The 26,383-nt window shown below is 39.4% G+C and overlaps 1 protein-coding gene across 1 annotated transcript in view; it reads right to left on the minus strand.

Annotated features, from left to right (window-relative positions):
• LOC124550676 (forkhead box protein N3) overlaps positions 1-26,383 on the minus strand; it is an 89,010-nt gene that overhangs the window by 50,308 nt on the left and 12,319 nt on the right. The window contains exon 3 of the mRNA XM_047125400.1: positions 3,953-4,239. Coding sequence (XP_046981356.1) covers positions 3,953-4,239 — 287 coding nt within the window. The remainder of the gene's footprint in view (positions 1-3,952; positions 4,240-26,383) is intronic.

The following is a 26,383-nucleotide window of genomic DNA, read 5'->3' on the forward strand; positions in this document are numbered from 1 at the left end:
GGACTCAGGTACTGCCCTCACAGTGTCACTTTTGCTGGTACCTCCCTCCTATAACCAAACTTTATAGGTCACCACCCAGACACCCACAGAAAAGCAGACACCTATATTCTCAGTCAAGGGTGGAACAAAATTTTAACTCACCACAAATGCTCCCATTGTCACAGGATCTTTTTCTGGGTGCAGATTCCTGATATTCACGGTACACTCACAAAATGTTCGCATGGGAAAAAACCCGCTTCATCGCTACCTCAGAGATGCTGTCTCTCATCACTTGTGCACTGACTATAACACCACGTTCAGACTAAAATGGTTCAAATGGCTTTGAGCACTATGGGACTTAACTTCTGAGGCCATCAGTCCCCTAGAACTTAGAACGGTTCCAGACTGTAGCGCCTAGAACCGCTCGGCCAGCCCGTTCGGACTAACTTAAATCTTGATAACCTGCCATTGTAGCAGCAGTAACCAACCTAACAACTGCACCAGACACTTGTTGTCTTATATAAGCATTGTACACCACAGCACCGTATTCTGCCTGTTTACATATCTCTGTATTTGAATATGTATGCTTATACCAGTTTCTTTGGCACTTCAGTGTATATTTAATGCTAGTGGGTCTCTCTCATTTCTTTCTTTTCTTTTTTTACAACAGCTTTACTTGCTAATCAAAGTCTGCATTTTATACCTTCTTTACTTCTGCGGCACCAGTTATTTTGCTGTGCAAATAGCAGCACTCAGCTATCACTTTTAGTGTCTCACTTCCCACATGGTCCAGTCACATTAACGTGACTGTGACCACCTGTTAAAAGCCTAAATAATCACTGCAGCATGGATCTGCGAGAAGAGAGTCAGTGATGTTCTGGAAGCTACTGACAGGGATGTGGAGCCATGTTGACTCCAGTGCCATGTCCAGCTGCACTAGGTTTCTCAGTTCAAGATCCAGGGTGTGAACAGCCACGTCAAGGTGGTCCCACAGATTCTCAACTGGTCATTCACCCCTGTCATCTACAGCCTATTGTGTACCACAGTTGCCTCAGTGATGGTTTTGGATTGCACCATTCTACTGTGCATGGTACACTTTAACCACAGCAACATGTAAACGGTTTACAAACTTAACTGCTTGAGAAACAGCTTCCACACTTGACCCGAAATCCAATGATCATACCGTTTTGGATGTCAGATAAATATCTCCGATTCCACACTACGGCAGTGACCGCTCTGTTCTCCATATCCCTCTCAACTAGCTTTATACACTCTCCCCCTGTTAGTGCTGTCACCTGCAGTCCATCAGTTGTTACATACGCCTATGTTGAACATAGGTGGTGGTCCCATTGATGTGACCAGACCATATCCTACCGAGCAGGAGTAGCTGTCAGGAAGACATTAACTTCAAACAAAAACTGAAATAATTTTATTGTGTATTAAGTATTGATCACTTACCCAGTAATGTGAAGTATCTATTACCACTAAAAATATCCCTCCATTCTGTGCCTCACTTATGCTGAGTGATGGACAGTGTAAGTCATTTCTCCTTCCTGTTTCTTGACCTACTACGACCACTGCAGTTCCTCTGCTTTTTCCAATTTTTCCCATGTTCCTTGATCTTCTCCCCAGGCTTCATTTTCCTTTCTTCTGTCCATATTAGAGATTTCTTATTTCTTCTGCATTGAAAGTACTCTAAATTTAGTATTTTATTCTTTAAAAAGTTTCATTCTGTTATTTCCAGTTGTTTGTTGATACTTCTTTCGGTTCATTTCTTCTGTCTTTCAAGTACCTTTACTTTGTCCCCAGCTTATAATTCACTTTTAAACATTAACATGTTCATAAACATTCTCGTCTCACCAATGTTTACACCATTTTACACATTACTTGTTGTTGATAATTTTTGGAAAAACCATATGCTCCTGCCATTTTATTTACTCTTACATCTATTGCAAATTTTTCTAGGCCATTCTGCTGAGTAGTTTCTCCAAGGTATTTAAATTTGCTAACTCATTCTGTTTTACCTATTTGTATTTCTTCACGTTTCAGTGCATTTTTTATATTTGTCATTAATTTTGTCTTTTCAGATGAAATTTGGAGACCAGATCTATTCGCTATACCTTCCACGTTTCTAGAATTATATTTATATATGTTGCAACGTTTCCAGATTGTGACTGACTGTTGACAATAAATTCCAGAAGGAAATAAATGTACTGCAGGGCAGCTGTCAATATGCCCCACTGTTTGGAGAGCTGTCAACACGAGTTTCTAATATGGACACCACACATTCTCCTAATTACACACCTAGGTGCAACAAACACTTTTGCACACAGAAAGTGATGCAATATGACATAATGAACGAAAATAGAAAAGGTAAATGTACTGTGTTGTCATAATGTAACTGATATATTTAACTTATTGGACATGTGATACTCAAATAGTTATCTACAAGTTTTAGAGCTGACAACGGATTGTGAGGGTCTCAATTTCTATACTTACTGCAACTGCTGTTACATCTAATAAATGTGACAGCCATGTTCATGGTGGTGAAAGTTAATTATGTTATTGAACAAATAAAGTCTATTGAATATTGGAGATGGTATATTGGAGATGATAAGAAAGAGTGAAGTTTCAGATCTGAAACCATATGATGAACCACATTCTGTAATAAAACACAGGTGCATGGTGGCATTAAAACTGAATGTGCCAAGACACTGTGACACTATGAGTTTGCACCTTATCTCTTTCATTGGGTTTGTGACAAGTTTATGAGGTACTGTTATATTCACTTTTAATTTGTGATAATTAATGTGTGCTTAAAAATGCAGAAATAAATGGAATGTAATTCAACCAATGAAAATGATTCAACCCTTAGAACACACAGTGGACCGAGTAAAATTGTGTACCATATGGAAGACTCATCTGTGCAATTTTCAAATTCGTACGGGGGTGGTCTGATGAGTCTAACAAATTTCCATGAAAGAATGGTATGTTTTTGTTGCGCCCTCACGGTTGGTAAGCTCGATTATTCGGAGGGTCATGTAAAAAATTTCAACAATTTACATCATACACCTGCCTGAATTGGTCAGGGTGTCAATTGCAATTGAAAATCGAGATAACCGAGTTCTGTGCTGTTATTAAACATTTGTATTTGAAGGCTTTGACTGCCACAAAAATCAAAGTAGAATTGGGTTAAGTTCACACACTGTACCATCATTGAAGACCATTCACTTTTGGATTAGAGTTTAAACATGGTCAGACAAGCACTGAAGCACACTCCAGCTGCCCAACTGTAGGCACCACAAAGGAAACCACTGACAAAATCCATGATATAGTAATACAAGACCACCAAATAAAATTCATGAGATTGCCGAGACTGTAGGCACATCAGATGAGTGTGTGCATAATATCCCACACAGAGAACTGGCTAAGAAGAAACTGTGCGTGAGGTGGGTGTTAAGATTGCTCACAATTGACAAAAAACTCATCTGGCACAAAATTTCAACACAATGTCTGGTGATATTTAATTGCAAACCACTGCACCACCCCAAACATTACTGATAATATTGGTGGAAGTGCATGAATTGGGGTTTGAATTGGCTCCTCATCCACCCTATTCACCAGACTTAGCCTCAAGGTACTTCCTCATATTTTATAACTTGAAACTTCGGATTGCTGGGAAGAAATTTTCATCAAATGAGGAAGCGATGGTTGCAATCAATGAGTATTTTGCATTTTGACAGAACCATTTTTTCTGACATGATGAAAAACCTGCAGAATTGATGGACCAAGTATATTTTCCTCAAAATAGACTATGGCTAGAGGTAAAGTGAGCTGTTTATGGAACAATTTTTTTTCCCTCCAAGTTTATCAAACCAGTCTTGTAATTCTGCTGCTTTATTTTCCACCCTCTCCCCCAATTACATGTACAACCGATAAGGGCGAGAGATTACAAAACTAAGCCCACACTTACCAGAGGGTCATAGGGGACATGCTGTGGATGCTTGCCGCGGGCAGCCATCACAGCGACAGCGGCTGCACCAGTTACGGGCGTGGTGCCGGGGGTGGTGCCCGTGGCAGTGGCGGTGGCAGCTACAGCAATGGCGGAGCCGGGACTGGCAGGCGAGCGCCCACTGGAGGAGCAGCCGCTCGAGTCGCTGGCAGGGGGCTCTCCGGTCGAGCAGCAGCTGCCCTCGTCCACGTAGTCGCTCGTCGGGGAGCCCTGCGCCCCGGCATTGCTCGCCGTACGCAGGTTCATTCCTGCTGGGCATCCCAACACGTGTCACGGCCTTTAAGCAGCACTGTGCATGCATCTGTAAGCCTAGCCGCTCCTCGCTACTTCTCTCTAAAGCTACAAAGCAGTATGTCACTGTATAAAAAGGAAAATCTCCGTCAGATATTTGATAAATTCACAAATACACAGGTGAACTAGTCAGTAGACATTTTCAAAAAGCAAATATTCCAGTATAGCCAACAAATTATTTTAGCTTTTATTGTGCAGACAGTCCCACACTTTTCTCCAAAGCAGATGACCTATGAAAGGGAATTTATTTGTTGAGCAGAATATGTAAAGAATCCAACCTTGAAATATAAAAAGGTAAATAATAATTAAAAAACGTGGCTTATAAGGAAGAAGACAACAAAAGATCAAAAACTGCTATTGATAACGAAATGTTACTGCAAGTGAAATACTTGAATTATACAGAATATGATGTATGAATGTGACAGAGCCAGAGAGATCAAACAAGCAGAATTCTGAAATATATGGGGAACAATTAACTGGTGCCCATAAACAAAAACATGGAAAGATAGAGAATTAAAATTCTGTAAAACCGTGTCTACTCCTACTTCTTTGTACAGAAATAAGTTATGGATCAGACATAAACAAGAGAGGAGAATTCAGGCTGCAGAAATGAGATCCTTCAAAGTAATAAAATGACATACTACATTAGAGTGAACTGAAAATGATGACATTAGGAATGAAGTGAACACATATAAATTGGGAAACAAAATCCATGAAAACAGAACAAAATGGAATTAACATGTTACAATGTTAACCACTGTGGAGTGGATGGAAGAGGGTACTTCCCGTTGTACCACGTATTGGGTTTCTTCCTGTTACATTTACATTTGGAGCATGGGAAGAATGACTGCTTAAACACATCTGTGTATGCTATAATTTATTATTATGCAAATCTAGGGTGCACTTTTTCACTATGTGCAGTATTCAAAATTTGGATGCACATAAGATTCAATGGTGCATTACATTCTTGTACAAACTGGAATCCATTGTTCACCAACAACATCAATCAAATTTAAGTATTGTTCCTTATGTTAAAATTCATTGCTTTAATTCTGAACTTTGCTACATTATTGTTGGTCAATTAATGTGTAGTATGTTTGCATTAGGTTGTCATGAAATGGAAGGCAAACAGAGAAAAAACGGTATATGATGCTACTTTCAAGCATAAAGTAATTCTTTATGCTGAAAAATATGGTAATAAGATGGTGGGACGAGAGTTCAGTAGAACTGAGAGTAATGCTCATTTATGAAAGAAACAGACATTGGCATTATTTGTTTCTACCGCTATTAGAAAGATATTCACTGAACCTCCACAGGAGAAGACATCCTGACACTGAAGTAAAAGTTTTGGAATTCATACATGAAAGGAAGAAGAACGGGCATCCTGTGACTAGTGACACCATGACAAACAAAGCAAAACAGGTGGCTGGTGTTCTAAATATACCATGGCAAGAGTTTAAGGCTATCTGTGGATGGGTTGTTCACTTTATAATATGGTCAGGCTTATCTTTAAAATGTGGTAAAACAGTTATGACAAAAGTTTACACAGGATTCTGAATAAAAAGTTTAAGAATTTCAGCTGTATGTCATCAAACTTCAGAAAGAGAAGAATTTTTCGATGGGCCAAATAGGTAATGCTGATGAGATGCCAATTTGATTTGGTATGCAACATAATTGCACGACTGATGAGATGGTGACAAGAAAAGTAACCATCAAAACATCAGGGCGCAAAAACAGTGCTGACTATAATGCTGGCAAATCACAGCAGATGGATGCAAATTTCCCCCTTTCTTACTCTTCAAGCAGGAAACAACCCTCAAACACCTAAACATAAAAAGCTGTTCCGCAATTATATCATAGTTCAAAATCAAGAGAAGTGATGGGTGACTGAAATTTTAATGCTTGACTGGCTCCAGAAAATATGAAAATTTCATCCCGGTGGGCTTTCCAAGCTACCATCAATGTTTTTTATCAGTGCATCTTGTGGTCATCTCACAGACACCGCAAAAGATACAAACCTAGCCAGTGACCTTGCTGTTATTCCTGGAGGAATGGTTTCCGTGTTACAACTACTGGACATTAGTATAAATAAGCCTTTCAAATGTTACACTCAGGAACAGTAAGAAAAATGGTTTCGCAAACCAAACTGTGAACTGACTTCAACAGGAAAAATTAAGCGTGCTGCAACCCACATTATTACACACTGCGTTTCAGCTGCCTGAAAAAACACCAAAACATTAATAATTGTAAAATCATTCAAGAAATGTTGTATTTCAAATATTCTGGATAGCAATGAAGATGATGTGCTCTAGAATGACACTGAAGATGATGGGGAAAGTGGAAACTGAATCTGTTTCTGAGGTAACCAAATTGAGCAACACAGTGAAAGCATTGTGCTAGAAAAAAAGAACTGCGATTGGCTGGCACCTACCACTCTACTTGCTGACACACTTATCACAGCTTAGCTCTGTGCATTTGCATGTCTGTGTGTGAATGTGTGTACTACTTCTAGAGAAAGGGCAAGAGCTCGAAAGCTAGTAAACACACTGTTTACTGTTGTGTATTTCTATGTGCTAGATATCAGTCAGTTATGGATTTATTGGTTGCCTTTCCTTTATTTTATTTTATGTATTATTCCATTCAGGAGTTTCCATTATTGTTATCACAAAGTTATTTTAAACACAGTACATCATGATGCATTTTAGTGTGTTGGAGCAATGTTACTGGTGTATTTGTTTATTGTCCCCTCCCTTGACAATTACAATTTCAAAATAAGAGTAAGTAAAACAAACACATCAAATGATGAGATGTAAAAGACATGTATCCAATGATGTTGTTGTTGTTGTTGTTGTTGTTGTTGTTGTGGTCTTCAGTCCTGAGACTGGTTTGATGCAGCTCACCATGCTACTCTATCCTGTGCAAGCTTCTTCATCTCCCAGTACCTACTGCAACCTACATCCTTCTGAATCTGCTTAGTGTATTCATCTCTTGGTCTCCCTCTACGATTTTTACCCTCCACGCTGCCCTCCAATGCTAAATTTGTGATCCCTTGATGCCTCAAAACATGTCCTACCAACCGATCCCTTCTTCTAGTCAAGTTGTGCCACAAACTTCTCTTCTCCCCAATCCTATTCAATACCTCCTCATTAGTTACGTGATCTACCCACCTTATCTTCAGCATTCTTCTGTAGCACCACATTTCGAAAGCTTCTATTCTCTTCTTGTCCAAACTAGTTATCGTCCATGTTTCACTTCCATACATGGCTACACTCCATACAAATACTTTCAGAAACGACTTCCTGACACTTAAATCTATACTCAATGTTAACAAATTTCTCTTCTTGAGAAACGCTTTCCTTGCCATTGCCAGCCTACATTTTATATCCTCTCTACTTCGACCATCATCAGTTATTTTACTCCCTAAATAGCAAAACTCCTTTACTACTTTAAGTGTCTCATTTCCTAATCTAATTCCCTTAGCACCACCCGACTTAATTTGACTACATTCCATTATCCTCGTTTTGCTTTTGTTGACGATAATCTTATATCCTCCTTTCAAGACACTGTCCATTCCGTTCAACTGCTCTTTCAAGTCCTTTGCTGTCTCCGACAGAATTACAATGTCATCGGCGAACCTAAAAAGTTTTTACTTCTTGTCCATGAATTTTAATACCTACTCCGAAATTTTCTTTTGTTTCCTTTACTGCTTGCTCAATATACAGATTGAATAACATCGGGGAGAGGCTACAACCCTGTCTCACTCCTTTCCCAACCACTGCTTCCCTTTCATGCCCCTCGACTCTTATAACTGCCATCTGGTTTCTGTACAAATTGCAAATAGCCTTTCGCTCCCTGTATTTTACACCTGCCACCTTCAGAATTTGAAAGAGAGTATTCCAGTTAACACTGTCAAAAGCTTTCTCTAAGTCTACAAATGCTAGAAACGTAGGTTTGCCTTTTCTTAATCTTTCTTCTAAGATAAGTCGTAAGGTCAGTATTGCCTCACGTGCTCCAACATTTCTACGGAATCCAAACTGATCTTCCCCGAGGTCGGCTTCTACCAGTTTTTCCATTCGTCTGTGAAGAATTCGCGTTAGTATTTTGCAGCTGTGACTTATTAAACTGATAGTTCGGTAATTTTCACATCTGTCAACACCTGCTTTCTTTGGGATTGGAATTATTATATTCTTCTTGAAGTCTGAGGGTACTTCGCCTGTCTCATACATCGTGCTCACCAGATGGTAGAGTTTTGTCATGACTGGCTCTCCCGAGGCCATCAGTAGTTCTAATGGAATGTTGTCTACTCCCGGGGCCTTGTTTCGACTCAGGTCTTTCAGTGCTCTGTCGAACTCTTCACGCAGTATCTTATCTCCCATTTCGTCTTCATCTACATCCTCTTCCATTTCCATAATATTGTCCTCAAGTACATCGCCCTTGTATAAACCCTCTATATACTCCTTCCACCTTTCTGCCTTCCCTTCTTTGCTTAGAACTGGGTTGCCATCTGAGCTCTTGATATTCATACAAGTGGTTCTCTTCTCTCCAAAGGTCTCTTTAATTTTCCTGTAGGCAGTATCTATCTTACCCCTAGTGAGACAAGCCTCTACATCCTTACATTTGTCCTCTAGCCATCCCTGCTTAGCCATTTTGCACTTCCTGTCGATGTCATTTTTGAGACGTTTGTATTCCTTTTTGCCTGCTTCATTTACTGCATTTTTATATTTTCTCCTTTCATCAATTAAATTCAATATTTCTTCTGTTACCCAAGGATTTCTATTAGCCCTCGTCTTTTTACCTACTTGATCGTCTGCTGCCTTCACTACTTCATCCCTCAGAGCTACCCATTCTTCTTCTACTGTATTTCTTTTCCCCATTCCTGTCAATTGTTCCCTTATGCTCTCCCTGAAACTCTCTACAACCTCTGGTTCTTTCAGTTTATTCAGGTCCCATCTCCTTAAATTCCCACCTTTTTGCAGTTTCTTCAGTTTCAATCTGCAGTTCATAACCAATAGATTGTGGTCAGAATCCACATCTGCACCAGATGAGGAACCTAAACTTGAAACAAGTAGTATACAGATACTGTATTACACTGCAACTAGTTATGATGTAAAATCTGTTTTTAAGCCACTGTCCTGCTGAGACAACTGGAGAATGATATATGAACATATCAAGAAGAATTTGGGGGGAGGGGGGGGGGGGGGTGTATATTAAAATAATGGAACAGCTGACTGCCTTCATAAAACAAAAATAAGACAAAGGAGAGCACATGGACAACAAGCTACAAACACTAAAGAGGTCACTAGCACGTATTTCTAGATTGTGACCAAAGTTTTTCAAATGAATACATACATTTTTTCTGGTTGTTACATCAAGAAAGAATAAGCATGTAAAGAATAAAATTTTACTTACATCTGACTCAACGCCCCAAACAAATGATTATAATTTCATACTAACGTTATTACATCCATCAGTAAGTATCTCTTGCTCATTTCTATTTGGTCCAACAGACTTAAATGTACTGGACATTCAATCCCACACAGTGTCCTTGTTCTAGGTGTACCTTCAGCCTGCTAGTCCGAATTACTATGAGTCTATAGGCCACTACCTCCTACTTGAAAACAGGCTGACACTCATTGACCATATTTTCAATTTCATCAGATATCAAGCCTCTTGATATGAAGTTAAGTCCCAGTTTAGCTAATACTGCACATTTGGCCTACAAGTGACTACTGCAGACCATTTATCTTGGTCCCCAAATTATCTCGTTCTTTGGAGCTCTGATAGATAGCCGTAGTTCATCTCACATAAATGTTTGACAGTACAGTTTCCTTCATGCACATATGCTTTCAATGTTAATAGATACTACTGCCATAACTGCCTTTGAAAATTGAGCTTTTGATTTTGACTACAGAAGACTTTGGTATTAATTTTAATCGTAAGTCTTTCACGTTTACTTATGCAGACTTATTCTGTGAGGATATGACTTTTATGTGTGAACAATACATGCTACTGTAAAACTTCCTGTATTTATTATTTTCTATTTTAACTTCATTCCACTACTTATTCTTCAGAATATTTCTACAGACTGTAGCTGAAATTACTGTGACCATACTTGATATTTGTACACATCTTTCCCTATATCACCACAAACACAAGGATAGCAGCAAATTTTGCATATTTTAATTCAAGTTAAGTCAGAATTTCTGAGACTAATGTGGCTAATTTGATTAAAATAACTATGCTACTACAATCAGCAATATGCATGACCTGAAATGTTACTACTGAATGTAATGTAGGCTAATTTTAATGTTTTCTACAGTGGTCTTCAGAAAATTAGCTGTTCAAAGCTGTTATGGTCAACAATAAGAACAAATTTCAGACGAAATGGTAAATATGCAACTGCAGTACATGACAAAACAATGTTCATAGACTTGTTCTAAATTCAAAAGGAAACATGATACTGTTGCACAGATATCAGCAACAGCTTGTCACTATATACAAATCACTATTCTCATCATAATAAGCGTTAAGACGCATCTGTTAAATCACCACCATTGTAAGTTCCCGAATCTCTGGATTCTATAGTTGGGAATCACGGTTAACAACCTCTGCTAGATTGTACATTGTGGGGTAACTCACAAATTGTTATTTTCATTTACATCAAACTAAACATGTCTGCTTGTATTACTTTGGTAGCAGCTCACACTAAACAGTTGTTTAAGAAATGTAATTGCAAAAGAAATAACGTGTTTGAAAGTAGGAGCTTTTCTATCCATAAGGGAAGACCTCTACTGTTAGGTGTAAGAATGAATATAGAACAACAATGGCTATTTTTTTCAAATTTTGGAACTAATAATGTTGTTAATATTTTTCTAATAGTTAACATGCCGCACAAATACCAACAGTTAATAGTGAATGTCACAATATATTCTTTACATATTTGTTCCACATACCCTAATGTTCTTCAAGGCGGGATAGATAGACTGTAATATTCATGTAAGCAGACTTGTTGAGAACCTAACCATTAAGTTTACAAACTACATGTGGGGGGGGGGGGGGGGGGGGGTTTGACAAAAAATTCTCAGAAATGTTCTTGTAGCTACTTATTATTACCTAGAGATTTAAAATTTGGAATTTTCTCATGCCCTATTAGCCCTCCCCCACCCCTCCCTTGCACTGGAGGGTGGGAAAGTTGTCTGTGTTACATTTAGTTTTATACCAGATTAATTAGCTTCAAATGTCAATTTCTGTCAGCTATCACATTCCACGTAGCCCAACATTAAACCTGTCATTCATAAAGTCGAACTCCTGGAACACTTGTTTGTAGTTGTTGAGCTGTGTAGCAAGTTTCATTGTCCAGTCGATCACAGCAATGAACAAAGTGTGCCAAGTTGGCCACTCTGTTTAACCATTTGGAATATTCAGAGTTTTGAAAGAGTTCACACAGAATTGCAATACTGCTACTTAATAATGTTGGTAGGCATCAAGTTGAAACATATTCTAAAATAACATCTCCTCCTTTTGACAACCACATGTTTTCCTGTCCTCCATATCAGCATCAAATTTCTTCATTTTGTACAGTGCTTGTATTTCATATCTCCTCAAGAAACCAGGGGACTGGCTGTAGTTGCTATGGTTTTACACTAATTATTCATCTGTATGCAGTTACTCTCCCTGTCAAGTTCACCCCATGGGCTGTAAGTCTACTATCTCAGCAATTACATAGTTTATGATATCTGTCCTCATTATGACACTAAATAAATATAATCTGAATTCAATATTTTGGTATCTCCTCTTCCTTCCTGAATGACAATAGTCATTCTGGACTACCATCCTTTGTATAAGCACAGCAGCTGCTTCGATCACAACACTTCTTACTTCCTTCATCCTAATTACTGTTGCTTGTATCTTTGATTTTGTCCAGCTCAAAGGGGCTAACAAGAAACATTTCTTGCTTTTCTGTCCCCTTTCAGATGTTTTATGAAACTACCCAAATCTCTGTAATTCTCACCACACTATATGGCCATTCTCTCTTCCACCCAGCTATTAACTTCCCTTTTCCTACATTTCCTCTGCTATCACCTACAGTGAAAAAAATCAACTAGACACAGGACACATATTTGATGGGGTAGCTATCAGTATGTTTTAGACAATGTTGGTAATACATTGAATTGCCAAAGAAACTGGTATACGCAGGCATATTCCAATGCAGTGCATACAAGACAAGTGTCTGGTGCAATTGTTAGACCGGTTATTGCTGCTACAATGGCAGGTTATCAAGATTTAAGTGAGTTTAGATGTAAAGTCAGCACACGAGCTATGGAACACAACATCTCCAAGGTAGTGATGAAGTGGGGGTTTGCCCGTACAACCATTTCACAAGTGTACTGTGAATATCAAGAATCTAGTAAGACATCGAATCTCCAATATCATCGCAAGAATGGGACCAACAATGACTGAAGAGAATCGTTCAACATGATATAAGTGCAACCCTTCCGCAAATCAATGCGGGTTTCAATGCTGGGCCATCAACAAGTGTCAGCATGTGAACCATTCAACAAAACATCATCAATATGAGCTTCCAGGGTTGAAGCCCCACTCACGTACCCTTGATGACTGTGTGACGCAAGGCTTTATGATTCAACTGGGCCTGTCAACATCGACATTGGACTGTTGATGACTGGAAACATGAATCCATGGACCCTGCATATCAGCAGGGGACTGTTCAAGCTGGTGGAGGCTCTGTAATGGTGTGGGGTGTGTGCAGTTGGAGTGATACAGGACCCTGATACGTCTAGACAGGACTCTGACAGATGACATGTAAGCATCCTGTCTAAATACGACACCCCACACATACAGAACTGCTACAGAGTGGCTCCAGGAACACTATTCTGAGTTTAAACACTTCCACTGGCCACCAAACTCCCCAGACATGAACACTACTGGGCATATCTGGGAAGCATTTCAACATGCTGTTCAAAACAGATCTCCAACCACTTGTACTCTTCTGGATTTATGGACAGCCCTGCAGGACTCATGGTGCCAATTCCCTCCAGCACTACTTCAGACATTATTCAAGTCACATCATGTTAAGGCACTTCTGAGTGCTTGCAGGGGCTCTATATGACATAAGGCAGGTGTACCAATTTCTTTGGCTCTTCCGTGTAAATTAGTACTGAGGTAAAATAGTGTCCAAATGTTTATGATGCCTACATGATTAGGACTTAACCATGTGAAGTACTGTATGCAGTAGGTTTAAAAACATGTAATTAGGGATGTTCTGGTATTAAAGATATGAATCCTTGAAAAAAGAACAGCTGCTGCTGTTTTAGTCTTCTACATCTACATCTACATCTATACTCCGCGAGCCACCTTACGGTGTGTGGCGGAGGGTACTTATTGTACCACTATCTGATCCCCCCTTCCCTGTTCCATTCACGAATTGTGCGTGGGAAGAACGACTGCTTGTAAGTCTCCGTATTTGCTCTAATTTCTCGGATCTTTTCGTTGTGATCATTACGCGAGATATATGTGGGCGGTAGTAATATGTTGCCCATCTCTTCCCGGAATGTGCTCTCTCGTAATTTCGATAATAAACCTCTCCGTATTGCGTAACGCCTTTCTTGAAGTGTCCGCCACTGGAGCTTGTTCAGCATCTCCGTAACGCTCTCGCACTGACTAAATGTCCCCATGACGAATCGCGCTGCTTTTCGCTGGATCATGTCTATCTCTTCTATTAATCCAAGCTGGTAAGGGTCCCATACTGATGAGCAATACTCAAGAATCGGACGAACAAGCGTTTTGTAAGCTACTTCTTTCGTCGATGAGTCACATTTTCTTAGAATTCTTCCTATGAATCTCAACCTGGCGCCTGCTTTTCCCACTATTTGTTTTATGTGATCATTCCACTTCAGATCGCTCCGGATAGTAACTCCTAAGTATTTTACGGTCGTTACCGCTTCCAATGATTTACCACCTATGGCATAATCGTATTGGAATGGATTTCTGCCCCTATGTATGCGCATTATATTACATTTATAATCAGTCGATAGACTGATCTTATACAGCTCTCCACACTAGTACATATTGTGCAAGTTTGTTTATGTCTACGTAGGTACTGCACCTTATACCCACTTGAACTTTCTTACAATATTAACCAAGCCTTTCTCTTCCCTCCCCCCCCCCCCCCCTCTCCCCCCAAAAAATTACCAAATTAACTATTCTCTAATGCCCCAGTATATGGCACCAATCTACCCCTTCTTTGAGTCAAATTGTATCAAATTTCTTTTCTTCCCACTCCACTTCAGTACCTCTTCATTAGTTATTTTGTCTACCCATATAATCTTCAGCATTCTTATGTAGCACCACATCCGAAAAAGTTCTATTCTGTTCTTGCATGTATTGTTTAATGGCCACATTTCACTTCACTTCAGTGCAAGGCTACACATTAGACAAAAAACTTCAGCAGTGACCTAACATTTAACATTTACATTGGATGTTAACATGTAGCTCTTTCTCCAGAAATGCTTTTTGTGCTACAGACAATTTGTTTTTTTATATGCTTTCTCTTTCTGGCACAGTCAGTTATTTTTTTGCCCAAACAGAAAGGGGGAATAACTTCAGTTTTCCATTTCTTAATCTAATTCCCTCAAAACTGTCCGATTTAATTAAACTACACTACACTTCCCCACCATCATTTTACTTTTTCGGATGTTCCTATTATTAACTGTTTCTCATGAGTCTATCCATTCTATTCAATTTTCTTCTAAGTCCTTTGCTGTCTCTGACAGAATTACAATGTTATCAACTAAACCTCAAAGTTTTTGTTTTTCTCACTGAACTTTAATGACGTCCTCAAGTTTCTCATTGATTGAACAACATAACAAGATACATCCCTGCCTCATTCTTTCTCACCTACTGCCTCCCTTTAAAAACATTTGTCTCCTCTAACGGTTTCAGTAAACAACAGTAAGTGGTGTGCTCTCTGCAAGGTGGCTCAGGAGCACTAATGGCAGAGGATTCCATCCCAGAGAAAGAGCTGTAAGGAAATCAAGGTAGAGTCCCTGGCAGCCACTGATGAGCTGCACTTGAGCTACATTCAATGCATCTAAGAGCTGCTCTATACACTCATATTCAGACACCTCACTGACAAAACCAGGTGATGGGTACGTCAGCCTGTGAGAAATTCATTGAATACGGTAGTTCAAAGCAGACCATCATTACTGTCCACAAACAGGGTGTTACACTTAACTGCATCCCTGGAAAGTCTTACTTGTAGTTGGAGCAGCTCATATCTGCACCTCTGGCTGCTAACGGTGTTCCTCTGACTATAAACAAAGGTGTGAGACTCTGGATTCCTATCCAACATGATGCCTCCCACTCTTTGACATAAGCACCACCACCTCTTGTATTGATATTCTGAGGGTAGTACCAGTTCCCCGCATAATTGCCTCACAGGCTCCAACCCATTTCATAGTAACAGTGAGTTTGTGTATGTTCAGGTGAATTGTTATTTCCATTTTTTGCACAATATTGCAACGACTGACCCACCCATCACGTGCTGCGAGTTCTGCGATTACGTGTACTTGCTGCCTCGACTACACGAGACTGTGGACTATGGGTCATCTCACGCCACTATTTATAGCCGAGTTCCATTCCCAGCGTCCACTGTGACCTATGATGCTCTTTTGTTTGTGAGATTTTAATAAATTGAGAGCTGGACCCCAAGCATTATTTAATTGAAACCTCCATCCCTGTTTATTAGGTTTTCTGACATCTGTATTTTGATAGACTACTTAACTATGCTGTTCCAGAAACTTGTCATTTGCGTCAGAATACTGGTCTCACCTTATTTCAATTTATGATTACATTCAAGGCAGAGCTCAGCAACAACTGATTTGCTTGGTTGTTTTAGTCGGGTGAGCCCTAGATGTAAAAGCCAGGTGTGCATTGCATACCATCGCATTCCACGTGAATGCGGCACGTCTTATGTTGCGCAGACTGTCTGAACAGTTGAGGAGAGATGCAGGGAACATCAGTCACAAACTCAACCGAAACAGCTGAGCCAATCACCTGTCACCGAGCACTGCTTCGAATATAATTGTGAAATTATAACAATGAGATCAGTATTATGTTGCAAACACCAAGTTTCAAAGACAGCATACTAAGGAGTCTACTGCAAAAAAAGGATATATCAAAAACCTAAAAAAAGAATTTAAATAATGCTTGGGTTCAGGCACTAAATTTACTAAAATCTTGCTCACCATCGCATCCATCAGTGTTGGAAAACACTGAGGAGTTTGTATTTCATTGAGTATCTGTAAAACGAGAGCACCAAAGAGAGCAGTGGACGTTGGGAATCCAGTTCAGTTACAAATAGTCGTGTGAGACCAACAATAACCCTGTCTCGTTGGAGTCCAGGCAAAACTCGCAGCACTTGAATAAGACAGCTGGGTCAGTTATAGGAGGTCATCTCAGTGGAAGCTCACTATTAATCAGTTGCTCAAAGAAAATCTGAGAGATCACAAATATCATAGTGCATAAAAAAGCAACCTTTATTGGCCTGTGACCAACATTTCCTGTGTCTTGATAAACAAAATTACTCACAGATATCAGAAGTATGAAACTGTGTTGGCCCAAGCATGTGAATAACGTCAACAAAATCCTCTGTTCTGCCTGCTCTGCACTTAGAAATCTCCCTGAAGACAAGATTCTAGCATACTTTCACATGGCAGAGCTATGCAGGACAATCTTCTGGGACAATGCAATAAGATCAAAAAACGTTGGTTCTACACAAGTATGCAGTAGGAATATTGTGTTGCTCTGATAACTGGATATCTTGCAAAATCTGCTCAGTGACCTTCGGATTCTTACATTTACAAGCCTCTTTGTGTCCTCCCTAATGATACTTCAAGTTAATAAGAAGATTTAATTCAGGATTAATCATACAATTCACAACCATAAATCAAGAGAACATAACTTCCATGTAGGCTATGGATCCCTAACTAGGATTCAGAAGGGAATTTTATTCTCTGATAGAAAATTCTGTACCAGGCTGCTGGTAGTCATTAGGCAATAAATTGAAAATCCACATATATTAAACAACAAAGTAAAGCATTCCTCACTAGCCACTCAACCTGTAATTTAACCAAATACTTTGACTCAGGAATGTAAATTCCACTTAAATCTTATGTTTAATACAAACAGTTTTGACTCTGACAGCATGTAGACAGCTGACAGTGTTCTGTGTAAAATTAACATATTTCACTTAACGTATTGGGGGAAGGCAACCGCACGTTAAGAAGAGGAGGTGACGCTGTTTTATAAAGCAGGAGTTTTATACACATACAGGTCGAGTCGGGAAGAAAGGTACATTCTTCGAGGGGTGACTTCATTAGGACATATGCCCTATTTCAAATGATTTCTGACATGGATCACAGTTAATATCACTTCTGGATGCTTTTCTTGAATAACTTTAAAATTGCACTCTCCAGTGAAAGTGTGTGGCAATACAAAATTAAACTAGATTAAATTTTCTAAATGCAAGGTCTTATTAATTTTTTCTCTTTGACAAATAGTTTGCATGAAGAGAGAGTGAGAATATTGAAAATTGTGCATGTGCTTTAGCTTCGGCAGTTGTATCCCAATTTGAGGTAGTTTCCTGACTTGATAGACCACAAGTGTCCTATACAAAACTTTTCATATCGACTTCCTCTACACTACTGCTGTACATCATAAACACTGACAGTGTTTGAATAATACACAAAATAAATAACAATGTACAGTAAATATGTTCTGTCTTTGAAACCATTTGGGGCAGAGCGTGTGTCCACATGAAGATTTTTGTCCAGAATTACTATCACCCCTCACTTTTCCTCCTGACTCACACTGTATATAAAGTAATTCTCATGATTATCAATGATTAGATTGACACCAGTCCTAATTTGTTGTTGGCATACTTAACAGAAGTAACCTGCAGTGCTGCTTCTGCCTGTTGGTATATAACTTGAGTTGTTCCACGTATGTCTTACCTTTCCATTATGGGATTTAAAGAACATTGTGTGTAAAAGGTTTGAAAAACTTCTGATTATTTCTAAAGCCTTGAAATGACAACATTTGGTGACACATGTCACTGAGACTATACTCAGTGTCTGGACAGCTTGACTGTTTCCAAAAATTCTACCCTGAAAAATGGGGTCCCAATGGTATCTTTGAACTTTATGGAGGGCCTCTTCTTATGATGAAAGAAGGCAATAGGCAGATATTGTGTGTGTGTCTCATGCACTGCTTCTTATTATATTAGAATTGAGTGCCTATTGAATGCAGAGAATACACAGTCGGCACAATTATGGTTTCTGGTAAAACCCCACTTCATCTAAATGATTGCTTACTTTTTCTCTTTCCTCTTTTTGGGGTTTCATACACAGCAGGTGGCAGAAGGTTTGGCAAATGGTCACACTAGTGAAGAACATCTTTTTTTTAAATATTTACACTAAGTGTCTCCATGTTTTCTTGATTAAATATGGTTTCCAAAATATTCTGAAGGGAGGGTAGTAATGATAATATTCACACACCCCACACAACGATTCCAATATGTTAATATGATGGTACAAAAAGTCTACTGTGAAATGACACCACAGTACAAGTTAAATGTGCAGTTATCACCTTTATTGAAATGGAGTCACCCCACAAACAGGACATACCGAGTTTCTTCATCCTGGGACTGGGTGTTTGTATTGTTCTAATCATTTCATCTCATCGTCATCAATGTGCAAGTCAACAAAGTGGTGTCAAACAGAAAGACTTGCACTATGTGGCTGAACAACCCCAGAGGGGTCTCCCAACCGGTAACACCGGCTCAACTGCCAATCTTCATGCCATTATCCAAGTGCACTATACACGTAGACATCAATAAATCAAGCTAGAGGGACTTCTTAATTTGTAACACTTGCCTGCAATCCCCCACACAAATAGCAACACCTAATAGTGGACATTATAATCCATTTTCAACACTGTTCTACTGGAACCTACTGACAATAAATAAAAAGTTAACCGCCTAGTTCCACATGAGCAATCTCCGCTAAATAGTTCCTGTGCCTGTTTGTAGGCTTCCAACGCAATTTCTTTCACAGAGATCTGGCTTCCTGTGCCAGAAGTCAGTACAAAAGAGAAGCAATCGAGGAAGATCACCACCCCAAAAAATCATGTTCCATCTAGCATCACCTTGTAAGAGCTTCTTTCCACAGTTACAGTGATACTGGAACAGTCCACAATACAATGTGGAACTAGGTGCTCACCACAACAGGCACTGCCAGGAAGCAGTAGAGTTTCCAGTAGGGGTTTCCACAAAGAGGCACGACAACTGCAGCCTCGACATGACAAGCCTGTCGCAGTCCTCGCCTTGTACAGTGCACACAGTGTGGCTCAGGGACATTTCACTTGTCAACATCTAGAATAAAATTCATGTTGGACTGAATGTGGTGTGAACAAATGTAAGGCTAAACAGCCCTTTGACGTTGAAGCGGATGAATAACACAGCAGTGATGTACACACACACACACACACACACACACACACACACACACATAAACCAAAAATTTGCACGCCTTGCATCACAATTTCCACAGCTTCCACTATGTTGTGATGGTTCCTTCACAGTTATGCAATTTTAAGGTTATCAATGACAATCATTATTTTTTTAAGCCCCACGCTGAAGGTTTCTCTTTGCAAAGTACTCTCATTTATAACAATACCAGAGGCCATTTCAACTGCGATTGTTCCACTAATAACTTTTTAAAGGTAACAGAATTTGGGAAACATTGTTACTGTGATGGGAATTTGGTATACCTACCTGTATAATAATAATAATAATAATAATTTAATGACGTGACAGGTCCCACAATTGTGTGACAGTGTTACCCTGATTCTAAGGAATAAAACATAAAAGAAATAAAGGAAAAACTTGTATGAATAACAGGAAATTCAGAACCATATTTTATGGTTAACATGTCACAAAATAGAGAAGAGGAATAAGTCGACCAATGTGCTTCAATTGTACATACCGGAAAGTTAAATGTGGGAGTGAAAATTAGTCACTATAGTGATTATTATTTTTATTTTTGTGCACTATCTTTCTTTTCAGTTTTCTTAAGTGGTGCTGAGCAAGTTGTTCTGCTTCAAGTGAGTTGAGTGTCCGCACATTCTCTCTCTCTCTCTCTCTCTCTCTCTCTCTCTCTCTCTCTGTGTGTGTGTGTGTGTGTGTGTGTGTGTGTGTGTGTGTGTGTGTGTGTGAGAGAGAGAGAGAGAGAGAGAGAGAGAGAGAGAGAGAGAGAGAGAGAGAGAGCATGCACATGTGTACATTTATCTCTCATGAACTTTGTCCAGACATAAACTGCATATCACAATTTTTCTAGATGTTTGTCTGCTGCTTAATTCCTCTTCTATCTGGTAACTAGTTATTTATCCTCAAATAAATATTTATATTCACACTGGACTTTCTTTGGTGCATCAATGACAGGTGTTCAAAAGAAAAGGTAGGATACAACAATGGTGTGTATAACTGAAGTGATCACCACATGCCTGAGCACAACTGTCCTCCCGTTTCATGAGCCAAAGGATTCCCTGTTCTCAGAATTCCTGTGGCTGTGACAGGAGCCAGTCCTCCACTGTGACCTTTAGTTTGTTGTGCGAGTTAATGCACTTCCCTCTGAGAAGTTTTTTTTTTGGTGGCTGCAAACGTAAAAATCACTGGGCAACATGTTCAGGCTGAATGGCATGTGCTCAATCTGGTCCCACTTGAACTTTGCCATTACACTTTGTGTGACCTCAGAGACATGTGGAAACATTTTATCATGGAGCAGAATCACTCCTTCTGTAAGCAGCCCAGACTGTTTGCTCCTGACAGAGTTGCGTAATATACAGTATGTCTCACATTACACGTCACTGTTAACGGTTTATGTGTTCCGAGAAATTCGTTGGGTACTGGACGTCTGATATTAAAAAAGATGGTGGGCATCACCTTGCCTGCGGGGCAAAGCTTGTGTAGGATACAGTATGTCTCACATTACACGTCACTGTTAATGGTTTTTTGTGCTCGAGAAATTCAATGGGTATTGGACCTCTGACATCAAAAAAGATGGCATCACCTTGCCTGCCGAGGGTGAAGCTTCGAATTTTCTGAAGGGAGATGACAACACATGCTTCCATTGCCTACATGTCTCACTATGTTATCCCAAAGTGACTTATGCAAATTTTATATTTAACTGTTGGACCTACACTGTTAATCAATAGTCACATTAAAACTGTTTCCAAATCATCACTTCTGTAAAAATTCAACAATATTTTTAAAACAACATGACGACCACCACAGAAGTTCTGAAATGTACAAAATTTCGTGATGTTTATCCTTATTACATCATCAACAGATCTTTCAAGAGGTTCATGTAAACTGGACACAAGTTATGAAACATGGAGGTGCATCACATGATCCACAGTACAAACAACATGGGGTACCAACCTGTACACACTGAGTATCTACATCATGATAACAATTCCTTTAGTTTTTATCTCTGTAGAGGACTACAGAAGAAGGAAGTAAGTCTAATGTCATATTGAAAGGAACAGGCCACTAGTTCATGCAATCACTATGACAATAGTGAAAGAGGGGAGGGGGACACACTGAAGGAACTAACCAACTAACATGATTTTGAGAAGGCAACAGAAATTCAAACGAGAATTGTTGGGTCAGGATTCGAATCTTATACCGAAAAAATAAGAATCTAGAGTGTGTAAACCATGTCACCTCATTCGGTCAGCTTTCAAGAAGAGCTACTGGGCAATATATAAAAATTAAATTTTCCGAAAAACTTTGCAATGGCAGAACAAAGGGTCCAGTCACAGCTCTAGAGAAACAATCAATGCAGCACTTGCACTGAAAGGTAAAACTTCACTGAGGAGCACACATACAGCTTAAATAATTTCCCAACTTGCTCAACATTCTGTAAATTGTAGAAGAAAGAGCCAACAAAGGCAGAGCTCATAACATTTGATCACAGAATTGCTGAACTCGCTACCCTGTAAATGTTATCAAATAAATAAACATTAGCAAAAACAGGTGGGACTATCAGTATTTTCCTTTAAAAGGTACAACTTTCAATAATTCCAACAGAAACACACAAAAATAGGAACTTCCTGGCAGATTAAAACTGCGTACTGGGCTGGGATTCAAAACAGAGTCCTTTCTCCCAGTAGTGCTAGGCCGCAAGTTATTAAAGAGAAATCCCGTGAAGTTTAGAAGGTAGGCACTGAGGTACTGGTAGAAGTAAAAGTGTGAGGATGAATCACAAGTCATGCTTAGATAGCTCAGTCTACACGGCACTTGCCAATGAAAGGCGGAGATCCTAGGTTCGGGTCCAGTCCAGTACAAATTTTTAATATACCACGACATTTCACTTCAAGTCATTAAACACTCTGCTGCAGAGTAAAAATACGTACTGGATATGAAAGCAAATGGAAGCTATCCCTACTTTGAGAACTACACTACTGGCCATTAAAATTGCTACACCAAGAAGAAATGCAGATGATAAATGGGTATTCATTGGACATATATATTATACTAGAACTGACATGTGATTACATTTTCACGCAGTTTGGGTGCATAGATCCTGAGAAATCAGTACCCAGAACAACCACCTCTGGCCGTAATAACAGCCTTGATACGCCAGGGCATTGAGTCAAACAGAGCTTGGATGGCGTGTACAGGTACAGCTGACCACGCAGCTTCAACACAATAACGCAGTTCATCAAGAGTAGTGACTGGCACATTGTGACGAGCCAGTTGCTCGGCCACCATTGACCAGACTTTTCAATTAATGAGAGATCTGAAGAATGTGCTGCCCAGTCGAACATTTTCTGTATCCAGAAAGGCCTGTACAGGACCTGCAACATACGGTTGTACATTATCCTGCTGAAATGTAGGGTTTTGCAGGGATCGAATGATGGTTAGGGCCACGGGTCATAACACATCTAAAATGTAACATCCACTGTTCAAAGTGCTGTCAATGCGAACAAAAGGTGACCGAGACGTGTAACCAACGGCACCCCATACCATTATGCTGGGTGATATGCCAGTATGGCGATGACGAATATACACTTCCAATGTGCATCCTCCGCGATGTCGCCAAACACGGTTGCGACCATCATGATGCTGTAAACAGAACCTGGATTATTCCGAAAAAATGACGTTTTGCCATTCGTGCACCCAGGTTCGTCATTGAGTACACCATCGCAGGCACTCCTGTCTGTGATGCGGCGTCAAGGGTAACCGCAGCCATGGTCTTCGAGCTAATAGTCCATGCTGCTGCAAACGTTGTCGACCTGTTCGTGCAGATGGTTGTTGTCTTGCAAACATCCCCATCTGTTGGCTCAGGGATCGAGACGTGGCTGCATGATCCATTACAGCCATGTGGATAAGATGCCGGTCATCTCGACTGCTAGTGATACGAGGCCGTTGGGATCCAGCATGACGTTCCGTATTACCCTCCTGAACACACCGATTCCATATTCTGCTAACAGTCATTGTATCTCGACCAACGCGAGCAGCAATGTCGCGATACGATAAACCACAATCGCGATACGCTACAATCCGACCTTTATCAAAGTCTGAAATGCGATGGTACGCATTTCTCCTCCTTACACGAGGCATCACAACAACGTTTCACCAGGCAACGCCGGTCAACTGCTGTTTGTGCATGAGAAATCGGTTGGAAACTTTCCTGATGTCAGCACGTTGTAGGTGTCGCCACCGGCGACATCCTTGTGTGAATGCTCTGAAAAGCTAATCACTTGCATATCACAGCATCTTCTTCCTGTCAGTTGAATTTCGCATCTGTAGCACGTTATCTTTGTGGTGTAGCAATTTTAATGGCCAGTAGTGCACATACTGCTTTTCTGAGAGGAAATGAGATGGATGAATGGAGCAATGGAGTGGAGAGAGGATGCTGGATCAACAAGTCATTTTGTTCATTTAACTATTTTCTACATTCAGTTTTCCTTTTCAAGCAATATAGTAATTAACAGGAACAACAGTATTTAAAAGGGAAAAAGCTATCAATTTGCCAGTTATGTTGTTGCACTGCTATTTACATGCCTATGTGTATAATTATTTTATATATGATTAAAATTCCTCACTGGTGGGAAATGGTTACCTTTACTATGTAAAGAAAAATTATTATCTTACTATTTCAGTCATTCTTGAGTACCTAGAGAAATTTTCCATAGCAAAATACCGCAATTTATGGCAATGTGTACAGCAAAACATTTTAATTTTTTTTACATTTATAATTATCAGTTTCTTGTCTGTTAAATATCTTTACTAATGAAAGACCATTTTATTATCATATTCTCCTTCTAATGATAAATACAATAATAACTTTAGAAATCTCTGGTCTCTTAAATAGTCCACCACTAGACGATGAGCTGTAGACATAGAAAAATAAGCACACTGACAGACTCTTTTAACAATATCCCAGGAAATAACCATGTATGACATAAGTATGCAAAACGTAGTCTCACAAAACACAATCAATAGTATTTCTAAATGTAGAACAATCAAACTATAATTTTTTTTAGTAAGTTATTGGTGTGTTCATTTTGTTATTCATTTGGACAAGAAGGAATCTTACACACAGACTGTCATTTACTGTTGACCTATTAACAGCATTTACTGTTATCTGCAGGCCATTGTTAATTACTTGAAACTACATTACAAGGATATATTAAAGACTGGAAACTAGCATGTTTGTATCATCAACAAACACACTAACGCCACTGGCACTTGCATTCTATACAATACCAAATGATCTACCATGCTCCGAGGCACAGCACATTCAATTTTTCCACATTTTGTGGTAACTTATTTCATTTGATACACATGCTAATGTCATCTTCTGTTAGATTTTATGGTAGTAACACACAAACAATGGATTTCTGGTACCAACAGTACCATGACACAGCACTTTCTGAGTAAGATGATATGAGCTTTACTATCTGTGCCTAGGCAAGGTCAGAGGAAATTACATGTGGATAAACATTCTAGTTCTGTCGAATCTTCATCAGTGCATTAAAGTTAAGCTTTTTCTATGGATTAACCTCCATGCTGATAAAAATCAAATGCAATTACAAATCTGTTGTTTGATAAGACTGCATGTATTCAGGCAAGTTTTTCTTTCTCCAGAATTAGAATACAAAAAAAGAAAGAAAGGCTGGACTCTATTTATAGGTTATTTTAGCTTATAAACAGATGTTTTTATTGTTTTTCAGCCTTCTATGAAATATGTTTTTAAGTCTCAGACAGTGTGCAGAAAGCTCAAAGATGGATATATATCAACACACAATTTCAATAGTGCTTTTTCAATGGCCTAATCTCTTTATAGGAACTGAATTCAGAGAGCCACAAAACAAATATTTTTGAGGAGGAATTTCACTTACTTTAGTTTGTGTTAAATTGTGAATATTCCAATTTTCCTGCCACACACACACACACACACACACACACACACACACACACACACACAAATTGGTATGGCACTATTGATCTGGGGAGATCTCAGGGTTGTTCGGCTGAATGGTGCCGGTCTTTATATTTAATTACATGAAACAGAGGATGGGGAAAGAAAGGGAAAGAATGGGTAAGAAACTCTCCACTTCCAACTGTGCAGGGCATTGTGGTGATGCAACAGCGAAGTTGAAAATTTGTGCCGGACCAGGACTCTAGCATCAATCGGCAATCCAGACACATTTCCTGTCCGACCCAAATTCTCAACTCTTTGCAAGCTGCAATGCAGAATCCATTGTCTGTTAATCCCCTACCCAAAAATTATTGGTTCCCGTAGGAGTTCGGACAATGCTAGGACGTCCACACTGAAACGTCAAGGAGCCATCACGCTCTTACAGAACTGTATGTATTAAATGTATGTGACAGAACAGACACCACAGGGTTGGATGAAGATAAGTTTACAAAATAAAAGAAGATACACAAGATGATAGTCACATTACAGACATCACTGCCCTCATGAAGAAGTGTCAAGTCAATGCAATACATTC

This window comes from Schistocerca americana, chromosome 9 (assembly GCF_021461395.2).
Source record: "Schistocerca americana isolate TAMUIC-IGC-003095 chromosome 9, iqSchAmer2.1, whole genome shotgun sequence".
NCBI classification, from domain to species: domain Eukaryota; kingdom Metazoa; phylum Arthropoda; class Insecta; order Orthoptera; family Acrididae; genus Schistocerca; species Schistocerca americana.